Below are 19,153 nucleotides of genomic sequence, written 5' to 3' on the forward strand. Positions count from 1 at the left end.
TTTTGTAACAAAATTAGACATTCTAACGATGTGACCCGTTTCCAGGAGGCATGAGGAAATTCCTCATAACGTAACTGACTTGCATACTAATAAGCTTAAAAATTAATGTTACGAGCGTTGTAGTTTAATTCCGGCGACGTATTTATACAATTTTTTATGGAAACAAAATAGTCTACAATAAATTTCATACTAAACTTTCCAACGATTGATGAAGACATATAACGAAGATGTCGTTGGTAAAATTTTATCAACTAGTTAGAGAATAATTTAAATGCTCTCATAGAAACTCCATAATAAAATTTAAAACAATAACGTTAAATTAATTAATAATAATACGTAATATATATTTAGTAATATATACTAAATATAGTACTGATTAGTACTGTTCACGGGTTTAAAATCGTTGTCGGAAATTTGATAGGTTTTTATGTCATGTCAAAATTCGTGGGGTCAGTCAGCCCAGTTCCAGTCAAACTCCTCCGTCCTCATTTCTTAAACCCTTTTTACAAAGTTTTATCTTCGCGAATTAAGTAGGTATATAAATTATAAAGGGTTATATATCGAATATTTCAATATCCATCGTTCGTCGGGGTCGACTTTTCTGGTCAAGTTAAATAAAGTAAAAACAAAATACAACTAAAAAATATTGTAGGTATAAAATTTAAACATAAGGTCATATGACGGAACATACAAGAGTATATTGAGCATAAAAGCATCGACCTTTGTGACCGCGTCGTAGTCATAAGGATAGATGCATTAATATTCACGTTGTGTATCGATCTAGACTTTAAACTACGTTTTAATGTCACGATTATGTCAAACATTGATTTGGGGTCGCCGTAACGTCGGATACAGAACCCAACGAAACATTAGTGACAAGGGACTCGGTCAACTGAATACTAATTACTAAGGTTCCACATTATTCTATATTGACAGTCGAGTATACCCAGTGGTTAGAATGTTCACATCCTAACCGATAATAGCGAGTTCAAACCCAGGCCCCACTTAACTTTCATATGATTTACTTATGTATTTACCGCTAATATATATTTATATTAGCGGTATCGTGAGGAAACCATTTATCTATTTCAATTAAATTCTGCTAAATGCATAGAGTAGCATGGTAGAATGAGCTCTATATCTTCTCATCAAAGGGAGATGAGAGCTTAGTCCACAGTGGGAATGTTATATATTATGATTTAGAAGACTACATAATATATAAATATATATATATATATATATATGCTAGTGTTGTGTGTGTTGTTGGCAAAGAAATATACCGTGGAACCTGCTTGTTTCCGATGTAATTCTGTCCCATTTCAATCCACCAGCCCACAATGACATCCAGATTGAAAAAGCTCCAATGCTCTTCTCCATTAAAATCGTACCTCCGATTTTTACATTAATAATCGAGACGTTTATCATTGAACTGTTAATCATGTTGCATTAATATTCAGTAATGGTAATTAACATTTTCTTGGCAGTCTAGTATAACTATAATTGAAACCAGGCGTGAAACGTGTCACGGGTCGTGCAAGCGTTAATTTTCTAAGTAAACTTATACATGTGGAACAGTTATCTTGTTTGATGATTAAGAATTGCAAAAGTAATTGTTTTTTTGTCTTTTAATAATTAAACCTTGCCATTTATTAATTTTAGAATAAAGTTTTAAGGGTACGCTAGTGTTTTTTATCTACACATGTATTTTTTTTTGCAAAACGACTCGATTCTGCGAATAAGTAAATAAAAACAATTAAATCAAAATAGGAGAATCTACTATATCGAAAAACAGTTAAACATAATAATAAAAATATATTATTTAAGAACAGCATATTCAACCTTTCATGTTACTGTCTAAAAGTAGGTATACTTTAAATCAAATTAAAATTACTATGACCTTTTTAAACTTGCTAGATTTGTTATATTTATTTACCTTGATTGTACAAAATGCGTTACAATCTGTGCCTTGTCGTCACAACTGAATTACATTGAAGAAAGGTGCTTAATGTCAATTCACAAATAACCTTTCACATAAATACGGAACCATATCACGTGTAAGTCGACACGTGCTTGACAAATTTATTCCTATCACTTTATCTTTTCATTGTATTATAATATCTATTATTAACTATTTCGTGGGAAACTGCCTTCTATGAAAACTTAATTAAAATCCATTTAGACAGATGGATACGCTTGTTCCATTTTGATTTACGATATCTGTTCGACTGGTTAGTGCGAATATACTGCACAGGAATACGGACATATGAGCGACTTAATGGTAAGTAGTTATTTCTTACATCGCCCATAGACACTGGCGCCGTAAGAAATATATTGACATTGCGCCACCACCCTTAGAAAGTAACTTTAGTTTAGGGTTTTGTAGTTGTCCGTCTGGGTAGCTACCACCCATTCATCATATATTCTACCGCATGCAGCTATAATATAATATATTGTTTTGTTACAGTTTGAAGGCACAAGGGATACAAGATTACTGAGACAGAACACAGCAATGCAATACATTGCTGTTTGGCGGTAGGATAAGTGAGGAATGGGTGATACCAACTCAAATGGGCTGGCACCCGCAAAGCCGTACCATCAAAATATATGAAAAAAAAAATCACAGTAAGATTAGGGATAAAAGTTTATATGGAAGTCCGACTTTTTTTGCCGTCAGAAATAAGGAAATTGATGTTGAGGTACTTCTTATGCTACTAGATTCATTAAAAATTAAGTTTAAAATAACAAATGAACTAAAAATAATCATTATTATAACACTTCATTCAACGAAAAATATGAAGAAAATACTTTTATATGGTCATAAAAACAACACAATAAAGTAAGTATTAACGTATTCTTATATAATACGAGTAATATTATGCGGTGCGACTAAATAAGGGTCTCACGCTCAGCAATAAATTGCGGCAAGAAACAGCGCTTAATAAAATAATTATTAATACAATTTCAGCAAAATATACGAAAATTGAATGAACTCATTATGTTAGATTCATTGTAACAAAAGTCAAATTGTTTAACGTAACTTAAAATTGACAATAATTTGACTTGTATGAAAGAGAAATTATTTTAAAGAATAGTCCAGTCTGATTGATAGCGGTTGTCGAAAGCGATCCCGTGATTCTAAGATACGTAGCTGAGAGTCTGTGTATTCCAGTGTTCTAGGCATGTCTCACATACCCAGTCCCCAAATAAATATTCCAAAAATACCAATATTCTCTACTTGATAAGGGTTTGAAGCCTATTCCACCCTCTCGCTTGATACGGATTGCTGGATACACAGGTGAACTTCATCGCCTGTTTTCGCCCTTTCGATACGACGATTTCCAGTTAAGAGTACTTGTTATTTTTATTTATTCTCCTATCCAGTGTGCCATCTCAGTTCTCAATATAACGTTTACAATACAAAAATTAAACAAAAAATACCGGAAACTGTGTTAATTGAGACGGCGGATGCGTGGGAACGGTGTTACGAAGGTGAGAAAATTAAGATAGTTTTGTATGGTAGGTACGCGTTGTGTCATATTATATGTTTTTGTTATGCGGAGTAGAATTACAAGATATGCCTCAACAATGGCGCCGTTAAGTTATGAAATTGAGAAACTATGACGAGATATAAGTTATCTTAAGTATATTATAGCATAGCTGAGCGCTACAGAAACAGTCTATTTGAAAAGGACGAAGATGTTGTATATTTTGATTGAGATAATCGATGAAAATGAAATAAGCGAGAAGAGCGGAGATGACCCAGTGGTTAGAATGCGTGCATCTTAATCAATGATTGCGGGTTCATGCCCAGGCATCCACAACTGAATTTTCATATGCTTAATTTATGGTTGTAATTAATCTCGTGCTCGGAGGTGCAGGAAAACGTAGAGAGGAAACAAACATGTGACTAATTTTAATGAAATTCAACAATTAGTAACATTTTAAAATTCCCGTTAAGATTAAGGTGTATGCGTGGGTGTCACCGAACACGACGGACATCAATATTAAATAAATTAGTATTTCATTCCTTTGTGAGTCGACTGTATGATTTATGTTTAAGCATCGGAATTAACTCGTGCTGGACACTGAAGGAGAATATCGTAAGGAACCCTGCATGAATCCAATTAAATATAGTAGCATATGGAAACTCTTTTTCCTCTTTAACTAGAGAGGAGCCTGTGTGGTAGAGTACGCGTCATGTCATTTCACTTATATTTAATACAGTATAGAACTATTCTATAATAATATAAACCGAAACTCACAGGATCCGTAAAATAGTAACATCGACTTTAATAGATATAACATTTAAATGTCATAAATTAAGTGAAATATGAAATGAGAATTTATAAAAAAAAACCTTACTAAAATGACAGCAGAACGCTTTGAAAATGATTAATTGCACGTGCATTTCGATCATTGTAGTGACGACCTTACTGTGAATACAACAATTACAGTCAATGAATATGGAGTATTCATAGTTGCAATTTAGCTATACAGTATAACTAATGTCGTTGGTGGATTATCACGGATATAGCGCGGAACGTGTCGTACACATTAGTAACATCGTTGTTACCTCAGAGCAGAGTACGACACAAGAGGTATGCGAGAATACACAACAATTTTGCACAATATTTCAGTTTAAATTTTTGAGTTTATTTCGATGATGACGGAATTTTATCTAGAGAAGTAATATGTTCTGTCGGAATTTTTTAATATTATTTATTCAAGTAAACAAAGGATAGGATAAGATATTGAATGAAGAGCTATCCACGGTTATTAATGTAGATTCTACCGAAGAATAGACAAGAAACTCAGTTGTTACTCCTATCATGTCAGAAGATAAGCTTCTCTTATTCGATTAAGAATCATGGAACAAATATTGATGTAATATTTTTTGTCATTCATAAGATTTTTTTATCAATTTTAAATTTCGAATTTATTATATACCGGCGACGTTTCTAGACTATTTACTCGTCTTAGTTTACAGCGATTCTTTGAACTGTATTTAATAATTTGTTCTAACGACGTGACATTGAAAATAAGCAAATGAACACTTATACAATACTGTACTGTACTTCAAAAACAGCGAGACGTATCGTTTGCGTAATGTTTATCTTAGAATAGGGTACTTTTTAAATGTCAAGTCTAAACGTTGGTTCCTTATACTAAATATTAGCTTGTATCTCTCAGATATATAATATATGTTTCCTACTCAGTACTTAAAGTGTGTCTCATCCATAATTGTAATGTTATTTGAATTAAAAAAATAATATATCGTAAATTACGATATAAATGATTCTCATAAGACATGGGTTATATAATACTAGTTGAATCTGCGGCGTTACCGTATAATGTTATGTTATGTTATGTATAATGTTAATGTATAAATTTTTATCTACAGAACACAAACCGGCACCTCCCATTTGAGCACCTCAAGGGGTGAATTAAAAAAAGTTTCCTATGTTCTTACCAGGAGCTCAAACTATAGCAATATCAAATTTCAAATAAATCGGCTACGCGTGAAGAGGCAAAAAAGCTATTTTCGTATTTATATCACGTTCAGTGAGCACTTCCAGGCTCAAAGGTCGGTCAGACAGGTCGGGAGACTGCCTCTTCGATCGAGCCTGTCACACACACACCCTTAGATGTCATATTCTAATAGTTACTCTAGTCTAGTTAAAGTATAGAGACTTACCGCGACCGCCGGTTCCACTCGGGCGGGCAAGGCTCGCGCGACGTCGGGCGAGGCGGAGCGCTCTCGCTCGCGCATCTCCCCCGCCAGCGCCGCGCGCGCCGCCCGTGCCGATGCCTCGAGGCAGCCGCTCGACTTGCTCCTGTTTAAACATACATCTTAATGTTTATACTCAATCATTTTAAATTGTTTACCAGATAGGTGAACTCTGACTGACTTACTTTAGGAAAATTGTTTAATTGCATTGTTTTTTTTTTGTATATACTGCTTTACCTAATAGGCCTCTCCGTGTTCGGCAACGACAGTGGCTGGTCGAGCCCAGGCGCCGGTGGCAGATACATAACATGTCCGCCCCAATTCATGTAGGAACTGTTTCGCCATCTGTTTCCTTCTTCTTGACCCTGAGAATACACAAAATTAAAACTGTTAAGGGTTTAAGTTTTAATAATAAGATTTATTAATTTCAACTGAACTAGTGTGGAAAATTTACGCGTACATGTTTACCTTAAGGCTTAGAGTTAAATTGTACTAATGGTTATTTATATAGTTGTTTGATGATTAATTATTATTATAAAAAGGGAAATGTAGGACTCTTAGCCTGTCCCACAAATTAGCTAACTTTTCGATTGTTTGATTTGTCTTAATATGTGTCACGTGCAAGTTTCCACACGATATTTTACCGTCGTACTTTGTTTGCTTCGATCCGCAATCTTCGGTTAAGACCACGCGTTTTAAGCACCGTCAGCTCAGCATTTGTCATATTATAATCTTAGTCATATTAATATATTTACATATTTTAGTGGATTTTGATGCTTTTCAAGATATGACATACTTTACCTTTTCAGAAGACAAAGCAGGTTCTTCTTTTCCGTTATCCTCAGAAATTTTAGTCCTAAGCGGTTGGTGGTATAGCAATGGGTTGCTTAAAGAATTTGGGGCGGATTTTGTTAGGAACCAATTTTGTTCTGGTTCTTCTAACATAGGCTCGTGTTCCAGATCGAATCTCCTAGCCCCCAACGCGGCTCCTAGTGCACCTGACACAGATTTCCGAAGTTTCTGGAGACTGTTGAAGCCTTGCTGCAGCGGTTTGCCCTGGAAGCATTCGTAGAAGCACGAAACTCCTTTAAACTATGAGGGATTTGAGCAGTTCTTAAGAGTTTAACTGATGAGGAATAAGGATAAAAAAGACAATTACTGCAAATAGATATTTAGAAGTAGAATATTTTATTTCGTAAGAAAGGGTTTCTAGAAGAGTAAGTCATGGTAAAATAAAAGTTTGCAAGAGAGGACAGGAGACAGTATTGATATACAAAAGTACAATGCAATAATAGTAAGTATTTAAAATGCGGTGCGTTTAATAGAAAAGCTTACAAATACATATTAGGATAAAATATAATTATATAAAATTCAAATACATAACAGGCAAGAAAGTAAATGAACCATTCATAAACCAGAAATTACAATTGTATGACATCGGTAGGCGGACAAATGGGCCACGCGATGGTGAGCTGTCACCATCGCCCATAAACATTGGCGCTGTAAGAAATATTAATGATTCCTCACATCGCCAATACTTCACCAACCTTGGGAATAAGATTTTATGTATCCTGTGCCTGAAGTTATACTGACACACTCTCAAAACCGGAACCCAACAAGACTAAGTATTACTGCTTGGCGGTAGAATATCTAATAAGTGGGTGGTATCTACTCAGACGGGCTTTCATAAACCAGTACAACCAATTTTTTGCAATTTTAACAAAATATTTATTAATAAATAGAGAATGTGTGGTTTTGAAATAAATTTATTTGGAAGGTTATAAGAAAATTGGAGAAGAAACTTTTATTAAACGATTATAGAATGGGATGAGGTTATTAGTCATTTTAATAAGTAATACTGGTATGAAATGTGAATATGAGTATTACTAATTACAGTCCAAGCGTGCAATTTTATCATTATTCCTCCTCAGAGGTGTACACGGGAGGCTAGGTGATTAGTTTGTTAGTTACAACTACTGCATGTGAACTGACACTACGAAATATTATTGTATAATAATGTTTATTGATGTCTAAGATGATAGCGAACTTATATTTATGGGAAACTAGCTTTTAAATTCCCTCCCGCTTTGTCGCATATTTTCTGTATAATTAAGTACTCCTTGTACGTACAGTTTAAAGAAACGTAATGACTTGACATTTGACGTTTGAATACTTTCGTCACTTGAATACTGACAATAATCTGTGCCCTATGGTACAACTAAAAGCCATTAAACTAAGAATTGAATTGAATTGAATTGAATTGAATACTGACGTTTGAAGCTAAAATTTTAATATATCTTTTAAATATGAGTGACAAAAATCCATACACAGACTTGTTGTTATTTTATTTCATAAATAATAGGTAAGCTTTAAACTAAGGTTACAAAAAAAAATAATAATAACATATTCCTTAAAATTTTAAATCTGCAAATGTATGTTTAATTTTCTAGTTTTATGTTTAATTATTGCTTATTTGCATTAATTTTTAACTCAGAAGTATTCGTATATATTTAATTAAAGTGACTTAAAATCCTTGATCGTATTTTTTTATTTCTAGCATATTTAAGGGACCTTTATAGGCAGCCTATATGTCGGTTACACGTTCCTTGATCTTAACGATGTAGAATAAAATTATAATTAGAACATAAAATTAATAATATCAATTTATAGCTTTAAAGGTATCTACGGTATATTTCAACATATTAGTTCCCTATATTTTAATAAATCAAGATAGGATAGGAAACAACATCACCATAAATCATCTCAGACATCCCTAACATCCCGAGTACAACTCCCCAAGCCCTGCTCACTTTGTCCTGGTCCCGCGGCAGGCTGAGGCTGAAGGTCTGTGCGGGGCTGTACGTGACGGCGGGCAGCTCCTGTCCCGCGCCGTCCGAGCTGCTGTCGCCCAGGTCCTGCTGAGGCGTCCAGGTTGCTGCTTGATCGACTGCCTATATATTCATTCAAGAAATATTATAAGTCACGAAGCAGGATATATGTACGTATATATATGTATGTTTAATTCAATACGATGTTTTCATTATGACATCACACTGTTTAATTTAAAATCACTTCTATTTATAAATAATGGAAAACCCGTAAGTCGTCTTTATATGTCTTTGATAGACATATATGTTAACAACACTACTGAGTTACTTGCCGATTCTTCTCGGTAGAATCTAAATTCCTAACTGGTGGTAACTTTAGGTTTAATACAGTTGTATAAAATTACGATTCAAAAGTGCTTGTAAAAGAGTTCGAAAAAAGTATTTTGTTTTTTTTTTTTAATTATTGATTATATTATAATACGTTATATATTCAAACTGACATGTCTGGGCGAGTCTATCCTATGATCGCTATGACCGTGGTCTCCAGATATTCCCGAGTCACCAGATTTATCGGCTGATTGCTCTGATCTAGGAGATGACTCTGCTGATACGTCGGCTGACATCTTTGTTTCTACGGCTAATGGTTGGCTTTCTGAAATAATAACAATGAGCGATAAGAATTATGCTACATATAAATAAGAAATGTCATATAGTAAACGTATCTTTATTCTATCGTTGAGTACGAAATGAATGATCATTAATGAAAGGACATTAGAGGAAAAATTTTAATATAGGTAGGATACACAAATTTAAAAAACGGACTTCCTAATTCACGTGCCAATTACTGGGGGGTGATAACAGTAATGAAATTGACTATAATAACCATTAAATTTATAGCATATTCGTACTTACATGTATATAAAAAATGTGTTAACATTTCACGAAAGTAAATCGTATTTATTCTTTAAAAAAAGCTTATCTATGAATTGATCTTTGGATCTTACCGGCAAGATGTGCATCCAGGCTTGCAAGCTGTCTCCAAGCAGCCGCTGGAGAGAAACGCGATGTGTTGGGTAGTTTCTTAGGCAAGGTCGGTCGTAACCTTAATGCAATGCCCAGAGAACCGTCTGATCCTTCTCCTTCTGACCCGTCGGATGATAGAGCTGATTCTGATGATACTGTGGGATATATTTATTAGATGAGTTTAGTATTATAGTAATTGTATATTACGAATTTTTTAAATAGTAGTGCCATTTACAATTTCTTTTACAATCTTCTTTGAGTTTTTCGTTGAATTTCTCCATCTCATCTTCTTCGTGGTATCCAAAAAGCTTCTTCTCTATTAGATGGAAATTACTTAATTCTTCAATAATTGGACTTCCAAGACCAGGGAAGTCTTTTAAGTGATCTTGAGGTTCCATTTTTTTACTCTCAATCATGCCAAAATAAAATTGCTTGGATGGTGCTGGCCTTTGTCTGAAAAGTTAATAAAATAAGTATTCAAACAACGTCGACGGTGTTAATACAAAAATAATAGTTGAATAATAACTAAGGGTTTTCTTGGCTTAACCAAGAAAATACAGAATATGACCATTTTACAACATGTTTCTGATAAAAATATTTGTAGTATGTCAAAGAAAGCAAAGTTAGCAATAAGTGTTTAAAACGTACTTTTCTTGAACGACAATATTTGTGTTCTCTCTCTTTCTTGTAGGTGAATGTTCAGGAGTTGATTCCTTCCCTGACGCTTGCCCCCTATCTGGCATTGTACTCATATTTTCTTTACTTTCAAATTTATATTTACTGACTTCGTTTATCTTGTTGATTTTGTTTTGCGGCGTCGCTTTAGGTTTAGCTTCATTTATTCGACTTAATGGCCTTCTATTGATATTATTAATGGCGGGTTTAGAATCTTGTTTATTAGTTGATGATTTAAGACTAGATTCTGTGACTTTGCTCTGTGTTACCGATTTCGTTGGGTTTGGTTTCTGCGTACTCGTTTTATCGTTTTGACTAGGTTTATTATCGCTTACAGTTAATTTACTTCCTAACTCTTTTCTTATCCTACTGGTCGCCTTCTTTAGTTCTTCTTGAAACTCATCTTTTTCTTCGTTACCTTTACTTAGTAATGAAGGAAGAGATTTCCTCAAAGGCTGGTTTCTTTGGCCCAACGGGCTTAGTTTGTTACTTAATTCTTCGCCTATAGCTTTAATTTTTTTTTCGTGTAAAGCTCTAGGTGACTCGTTTTCTCTTTCACTAATTGTAAGAGTTTCATCGAAAGTCTTCTCTCTTCTTAACAAAGGTTGTTCATTATTATCCTTTTTGAATCTTTCAGAATGTCTGAAGTTTCTGTTCAAAAGAGGCGTTTTCCACGCTTCACTTTGTTCGCTAGTCTTCGAAGTTTTTGCTCTACATCCACTTATTCTGTCTGTCCTTGTTTTTCTATAGTCTTGTTTCGTTTGAAGTAATCGTTCCTCTTTTTTAAGTGAAGTCGTGCTTTGGACCATGTCTTTATTATCCGCATAACTGAAACACGGCTCTTTGTCTTTAAAAGGTGATTTATACCTTCTTTCAAAGTGGTCGTTAAAGTCTAAAGATTTGAAGTCAGTATAAGTATTTTTATATACTGGGATCTTTGAATCAATGTGGCCATTAAGTTTTTTGGTCTCGTTTCTAGTTCTGAATAACCTAAGTTTTCTTTGTGGTTCGATTTTCGCGTTCCCTGCGCTGGAATCTGGCGAAGAACCTTCTCGATACTATAAAAATAATATATCTTTTTGAAGTAAATAATATTTATAAATGGATCAAAAAAAAAAATCTTACAAAATCGCCATACTTACATCGTTGCTCGGTGGTGGGGGTGCTCGATATTTTTTACGAAAATTTTTATTATTATTACACCTAGGTTTCTGTTGCTCTTCTTCTATTCTAAGGTCTGGCTCAGACCCGAATCGTTTACTCAAATTATTCGCTAAAACATATATAACATTTAAATATTTTGATACAATGGTTAATCTAATTTGGAAGAGAATTGAAGCTTACCTTCATTATGCCTAAGGTCGAGATTTGTATGAGATCGATGTAGAGGATCTCTTTCTCTCGATCTGATATCACTCTCACCGGAACCTCCCGCAGACCTTGATCTGTACACATTCGAATGCTGTAATCAGAAAAATACAAAAATATTAGTGAAACAGGTAAGATTATTTATATTCTAAAATTTATATTGTTCTAGTAAATTTTGTATCTTATATGTAACTATGGAACTACGAAAAAAATCACGTAATAAATATTAAAAAATTCTCGTTAACTTGCAATTATTATCTTCGTAGCTACAAAGTTTTTTGTTCCTGTTGATATCATGTTTTTTTTTATCTAGCAGTCTTTATTTTATAACCAGCCTCACTGTCGAAAAGCCAAGGGTAGGTGAAGTAATATGCATATGATTTGGGTACGGTAGCTGGGTATCGGCAAAAGAAACTAAGCGTTAGATTATGTGTTTCTTAAATCTGAGATGTTATCTATAATAGAAATAGCCTGTAAATGTTCCATTGCTGAGCCAAGGCATTCTATCTCCTCAAGAAAAAAAGTTTGGGGCTTATTTCAAAACGCTGTTCCAATGCGGGTTGGTAAAAATACAGATATGGCAGAATTTCATTGAATTCAGTCTCTGCAGGTTTCTTTGAGATGTTTTCCTTCACCACCGAGCAAGAGATGTTAAACAAAAATTAGGCGCAAGAATATTCAGTGCTCTTGCCTAGGTTTGAGCGGTAATCATTCGTTAAGATGTACGCTTTCTAAATTTTGTAACTATAATTAATTTAAGTATCAATAATTTAACTATAATTTCGAATTTAAATATAAATATGAAAAGAAAAGTTTATTTTGCAGCGATCCCGAATAAATGTGTCAGTAACGCGCGAATGAAAAACTTTTTTATTTAAAATAAAAAATGTTTACAAGAACTAAGATCGTTAGTTGTTAATATTCGTAAAATCGTTTCTATTTACGTATTTCCATCTGACTGTAAAACCGTTAACATCAACATGCTAGTCTGTAATAATTCAATTCGTACTCGTATCACATTCATAAAACATTGAAAACCGACTTACATCGATGCTCTATTTTGATTCAGGAATACTTTAAATGTTATAATTATTTACTATAGACAATGTCACAAATCACTTACTGACATTTCACGATCGTGTTGTGCGGTTAGTGAGTTTGTCTTAGAGAATAGTTGTACAGCACTGTCACGGTAAATGAAATCCTTTTAACTAAAAGCATTTCATAGCGGAAAGGGCTGAGAACGACCGTTGAAAGGTTTACGAGCTTATTGTCTAAGGAGCATTGCAAGTTACAAAGTGCGTCTTGAGACATCAGTTACTTTAAAAGCCTCGTAATTATTTTTTACTGTTGTGAACTTTTACTATATTTTGTTGTAATGATAAATTAATTATTATTATTGGAATTATCGAACACTATAATGAGTTTTGTTTATAATTAATTGTGATAATATATTTTGGTATGTGTTGTATTAATTCGTGTAATAATTGCTCTACAAAAGAAATCAAAAGAAAGCTAAATTCGAAGTGTTTATTAGTAGCTGTTACGTTATTCCACTTTTGACTTAATGTCACCTGCATCATTAGATCAATGATATGGGAAAAAAAATGTGTATTGTGATCCGGGAATATTCACAAAAGTAACAATCACTTGGTTAAAAATCGACAATATAATTATATCGAATAACCGGCAAATTTCATTAATTGGCAAAAAAGAGTCTTGTTTTTTAATATAAAATAATAATGCGGACGGGCAAATAGGCCAATTGATGGTAAGAGTGGTCACCATATTGTTAAATATTAACTTTACCTTAGAACAACAATGCACCACCAATCTTGGGAAATAAAATGATATGTCCCGTGTACCTGTTACATTGGCTCACTTGTTTGGAGGTAGAATAATTATTGTGTGGGTGGTACCTAAAGCAGGCTTCCATAAACCTCTGCTACCAAGATACTACTGAGTTTCTATAAAACAACCATAATACTAATATATTAATTTGCATAAATATAGCCAATACAGTTTTATCACACTACAGAGTTAAACTATGCAAATATTTGCGCCGGCCTCGTGTTTCGTTCATTTTTTGTGATCATTGTATTTAGCAAATATTTTGGCATGTTTAAGTCATGTAAAGGTTAAGTCCATGTGTTGATGACGTGTTTGTAATATTTGCTGGCAAATATTTGGTCGTAAATGCGATATCGCTACACAAACACACTAAGCCAATTGAAGTGCCGACATTACAGAAGTAAACAGTCGATTGATTCAAAGCGAAGTCAAAGTGATTGCTCTTGTGATTTATATACAACTTGTATAATTCTATTTGAATAAAAACTGTTGGGAAAATGTTAGTTAATTTTTCATAGTGCAATATTTTGGATTCAGCCACAACTATTATATATATTAGATGGTTCAAAAATATTAACCTAATTATAAAATAATTCACTGAATTTTAATATTTTTTTTTTTTTATAATTTGGTAACTTATTTAGGAATAAGCAGGTAATTAATGAAATAAAAGCTCGTGATGCATAATTAGTTTTTACATTAAAATATACTAATCTGCCAGGCAGTCGAGGATTGCTTGTTAAGTGAAATAATTTCAATGATCAAATTTGGTTACCACATGGCCGTGTGGTAATCTGGAGCTCTCTTGCAGCAGCGACCCAGGTCTACGTCCACTGATGGTCCCACCCGAATGCAAAATAGCTCCATTGTCCGTGCTCCGCAATCGTGGTGACTCCGTAAGTACCGGTAATACCTGGAAAATTTATTTATATATTATATGAGAATAATTATAATCTGAGTTTAGTATTGTTTACACTCTATTGCACCTGAATGTATATACGAGTAAAGCCGTTGGCCCTACGTCTGAACTCTTCCAACATTCATTTTGCCGTTTAGTGCGGGAGAAGAGAGTGCAATTTTGTTTGTACACTATCAATGTCCTGTGCAGGTGAACAGTTTCCTTTGACAACGACCGCTGCGGCCGAAATCGGTCAATATTATCACCAGAATGCAATGACATCAGAAGATGGATCACTAACGAAACTATTATGTTTATGGAAGCTAAGTAATCAAATTAATGAACTGATTACAAACATAAATATAAATAACTTATCCCATTTTTTTTCTTTATGGAAAATATGGCAAGTAAAAGTCCCGTTTATTCGGAGATTAGTGTGTGTGTGTGACAATAATCAAGTATATAAGTATATATAGTTTATCTATTAGTATATCTATCTCTACCAAACAATTGGTTAGATATTTTTTGTAGGAAAAATTGGTACCTTCGGTGCGTGTCGCAGTGGCTCATGAGGCAGCGTGTGGGCTCGTCGGGCGCGCTGATCCGCGCCCGGCTGGCTGCCTGCCTGGCCCATACTACGCTTCCTTCTACGGCTTCATCTGAAAAATAGTTAATTTATTATTTATTTATTAAGATATACATTAAAATATAAGTATCTGGCAGAGTACAAAACTATTTCAAATACAATTAAGGTACTTGACCGTATGTTGGTAGGGATCAAAACCACGGGAATTATTAGAGGAGTTAGTGTAAGGCAAGCAGTCTGCTGTAAAATTTTACTAAATCCTTCTCTCATGCAGTTTATATAACGCTTTTATTTTACTTATATAAATAGCATAAGAGTAAACGAAACGTGCTGTTTGTCTGTAATAAACGAGACATCATAATATAATTGTTCATATTGAATTACGAATCACATATAATTCCTACGAGTCAACGAGTTTAAATTAAAGAATCAAGTAATTCTGCACCGGCATCAAGTTGCTACAATGTACGTTGAATACAAATAAGTTAAATATGGCGCGAGCGCGATATATACGCAAATTAAACACAAATAAAAATCAGTGGTACTTGTCCGGTTTCGAACCTTCGATCTCTGGTTAAAATTCAGATCTTTAAACCACCAGGCCATCTTAGCTCTATTCAATTTAAATATCTAATTGTTATTTTAATAGGATTACTATAAACCGTGCGGACAGTGGAAAGTTGTAAAATTCCACTCGGATAGTATTAATGATAAGAGGATATCATTAAAGATTACTGTGTCCCTTCGAAGAGTCATAATTTATATAATAAATCTAAGAAATTACAATTAATTGAAGCTTAACTTTCTCTTCAGTTGAGTTGTATCGAAGTTATAAAACTATCAAAAATCAACTTTTATGGATTAAGTCATATTTAAAAGTAAAATTTATTCATAAAGTTTTATCACACATCGCCGATTAGGTCATTAGTCAATGTCGAAAATTGTCAGAGAATGAAACATATGTAAAGTTGTTTCATAAATGTGCACGTAGTAAACAAATAATTAAATAAAATACAAAACTAAAAATAAACTGGCATAATAAGGATGATTTAAAAGCTTTAGACAGCTTTAGTGCGAACTAAAAAAATATAACAAATTCAAATAATGGAATTATCATCATTCATCACAAACTCCTATTTTTTTTTTTATTTGTGTTCTAAAATATTTGGTATGACGAAGGCCCACCCATGATTTTATGTTATCCTAACTATCCAAAACCAATAAAAAGTTACGACTTATTTTATTGTCCATCCTATGTCAAGCGTTATGTGAGGTTTAATAAAGATATAATTATTTTAATAATCTCAGATTTATGAGTGAAAGGGCTCACTAGGCGCTAATGAGGTATCATTTAAATGTATTAGAAACTTGTAGGATATTATGTAATTTTAAATTATAACTTAAACTTGTATAGTTATATGCAGTTAATTGATATAAGCCAAATTGAAAACTCGTTCTACAAAAGGCTACTCTATAAGGTTCAGATTTCAATAATATCGCCCGCGGTTTTGACTTTTCTCCAGTAAGAATAGCTGTTGTGACAGAAATCCGTCAGAATGACATCATAACATTTCCTGCCCGATATAATCAGTCCTTAAGGTTGGAAATATGCTGAAATTAATATAATTTTATTTATATCATAATTTGATTGGTAAAGTTTAAGATGTTATACTAATTAATTAGCCTTAGAATCCGATCGTTGTACTGTTGTAATTTAATCGTGTCGTATGACAACGTGTACGCGCGCCCCGCGTGACCTAACTCAGCAACGCGCAGGTTGTAGTGTCAAGGTCACGTGCGCCCGCGCCGGTGCGCCGGTGCGCAGTGCATCGTTTGTAAACAAATCAACATTTATATGCGACACACTTATACTGTTTATTAGATAACTACTAACTGGTAGTTAATCATTATGTTATTTTTACAATTATTTCAAGGTCTGACGGTTCTAACTTTAATATTAGTATATTTGTTTCTTAATGAAACTTTATATTTATATAGTTTGAGAGTCTTTATTATTTGCTTTTTCTGTATCTATCTGCGCATACATCCGTATCACGCGGTATAGTATTCATTCACGAATTGTTAAATCTATTTTAATAAAAACGAGTTGTAGCCCGCGGCTTCGCTCGTGTTTACGTGGGTGGTCGTCACGTGTTAGGCATTAATAAGCGTGTTCCTTTCCTTGGAGTTCGGGCTTACTTTATGCCTAATTTTATCAAATTCGGTTCAGTAGTTTGTCCGTGAAAGACATCAATCTAGCATCGGACAGACAGAGTTTCTTTCGCATTTATAATATTAGTAAGATACAATACGCCACTCCTAGGTACCGAGTTCGATTCCCGGCCGTGTCGACGTAAATAAAGTTCATTAGTTTTCTATGTTGTCTTGGGTCTGGGTGCTTGTGTTACCGTCGTTACTTCTCATTTCCATAACACAAGTGCTTTAGCTACTTACATTGGGATCAGAATAATGTATGTGATGTTGTCCAATATTTATTATTTATTATAGAGTATAGATTTATTAATTTGAGCTGAACGAGCGCACCTTCACGAGTAGGGTAGAATATGTACGGTAACCATCAGATTGATTTCATGCTTGATAAAAATAAATTTGATTGATTGTTATTGTCGAAAAATGGGCCAAGTTAAGGTTATAACCAATATAACCTTAACTTAACTATTGATGCCTTCACCCTCACATAAGAGAGATTCTTGCATGCCTGTACCATTAACATTATACCCATAACTTGATTATTCATGCACATTATTATCTAATATTATAATTATAATGTATATATCGTAATCAACTGTAACTGATGCGAGAAATAAAAGGCTATTTATTTATTATATTCGTTCAAAAATATAAATGTTTCTGTATTTAATAATTCTGTGTTCGCATGTCACCAGTGTTGTATTCAACTTTCTGATATTTATAGTTTTTCTAGTGACGGATCACACATTACTACTAATTAGTATTAGCAGCCCGTAAATGTCCCACTGCTGGGATAAAGGCCTCCTCTCCCTTTGAGGAGAAGGTTTGGAGCATATTCCACCACGCTGCTCCAATGCGGGTTGGCGGAATACACATGTGGCAGAATTTCGTTGAAATTAGACACATGCAGGTTTCCTCACGATGTTTTCCTTCACCGCCGAGCACTAGATGAATTATAAACACAAATTAAGCACATGAAATTTCAGTGGTGCCTGCCTGGGTTTGAACCCGAAATCACCGAGATAGCCGAGATGGCCCAGTGGTTACTACTAATAAACTATGTAAATTGAACTATCAAATTAATACTCGTAGTACGTTACTATAATAATTTTAGGCTATTGTGAAACACGCTTTGTTTATATTTTAATTATTGTTGTTTAAGTGGGACGAATGCTTTCATACAGAGCCATTAACAGCGCGGACAGCTGATTGACGCGATAATCACTGTATTGCAATTGTTTGTACGTATTCGTAATAATAAAACGTTCGTTTGAAAAAAAAATTGCTAAATATAATGTATGAGACGATGGCGGTTTTGTTTGGACAATTGTTGTGGGTATATCGTTGTATTGGAAATTTATTTACGGATATAAATACTCTAGTAGTTATGCAAGTATTACAATATAACAAGATTTAAGATTAAAAACGAGTTACGTCATAGATAAAGTTGCCTGGTATTTAAGACTAACCACACAATAACAAAGTTAGCACCCCTTCAGAAGAATGTATTAGGTTACTAGACGATGCTGCTCCTATGCGACTAGAGAATAGTTTTAACACAAACCCGCCTTTGTTCAACATACGTTTGTGTTTAACAATAAGCATTTAATGAAAGTCTATTAAAAGAAGTACAGAAAAACATTTGAAGGTTTAAAGTCTAAAACTGGGCAAGAATGTTTTATCGGCTTACACTATGAAGTTTCAATCTTAATTCTTGTATATCATTATTATTAAACGTATTGAATAGAAATACATAAAATCGGTGAAATTCTATCGCTCAAACGGCTCTTAGAGTGTCGTTCTGTGACGAGTGTCATTATTAGTGGTAACGGCGACACAAATGAGAAAAGCATATAGAGTAAAAGTTTAAATACCCGGACTTAAAGTGGTCAATAGGGTTGCCAAAATGTACAAAACAAACGAAAATAAATTTAAACATTTTATCGTATGTGTTCTTTATTAAATAAAAAAATATCGATGTCGTA

The 19,153-nt window shown here is 33.8% G+C and overlaps 1 protein-coding gene across 5 annotated transcripts in view; it reads right to left on the minus strand.

The window, feature by feature from the left end:
* LOC125075388 overlaps positions 1-19,153 on the minus strand; it is a 127,397-nt gene that overhangs the window by 21,556 nt on the left and 86,688 nt on the right. For 4 of the 5 annotated variants that reach the window (XM_047687162.1, XM_047687207.1, XM_047687249.1 and 1 more), the window contains 12 exons: positions 14,916-15,030; positions 14,249-14,386; positions 11,599-11,716; positions 11,397-11,527; positions 10,228-11,312; positions 9,815-10,032; positions 9,561-9,734; positions 9,057-9,208; positions 8,539-8,679; positions 6,530-6,820; positions 5,966-6,093; positions 5,696-5,834 (listed from right to left, as the gene is read on the minus strand). In XM_047687162.1, the coding sequence (XP_047543118.1) occupies positions 5,696-5,834; positions 5,966-6,093; positions 6,530-6,820; positions 8,539-8,679; positions 9,057-9,208; positions 9,561-9,734; positions 9,815-10,032; positions 10,228-11,312; positions 11,397-11,527; positions 11,599-11,716; positions 14,249-14,386; positions 14,916-15,005 (2,805 nt within the window). In that variant the 5' untranslated portion in view covers positions 15,006-15,030. The remainder of the gene's footprint in view (positions 1-5,695; positions 5,835-5,965; positions 6,094-6,529; positions 6,821-8,538; positions 8,680-9,056; positions 9,209-9,560; positions 9,735-9,814; positions 10,033-10,227; positions 11,313-11,396; positions 11,528-11,598; positions 11,717-14,248; positions 14,387-14,915; positions 15,031-19,153) is intronic. The other variant, XM_047687287.1, reaches the window with a different exon arrangement.

The sequence above is a fragment of the Vanessa atalanta genome, chromosome 1 (assembly GCF_905147765.1).
Source record: "Vanessa atalanta chromosome 1, ilVanAtal1.2, whole genome shotgun sequence".
In the NCBI taxonomy this organism is placed as follows: Eukaryota; Metazoa; Arthropoda; class Insecta; order Lepidoptera; family Nymphalidae; genus Vanessa; species Vanessa atalanta.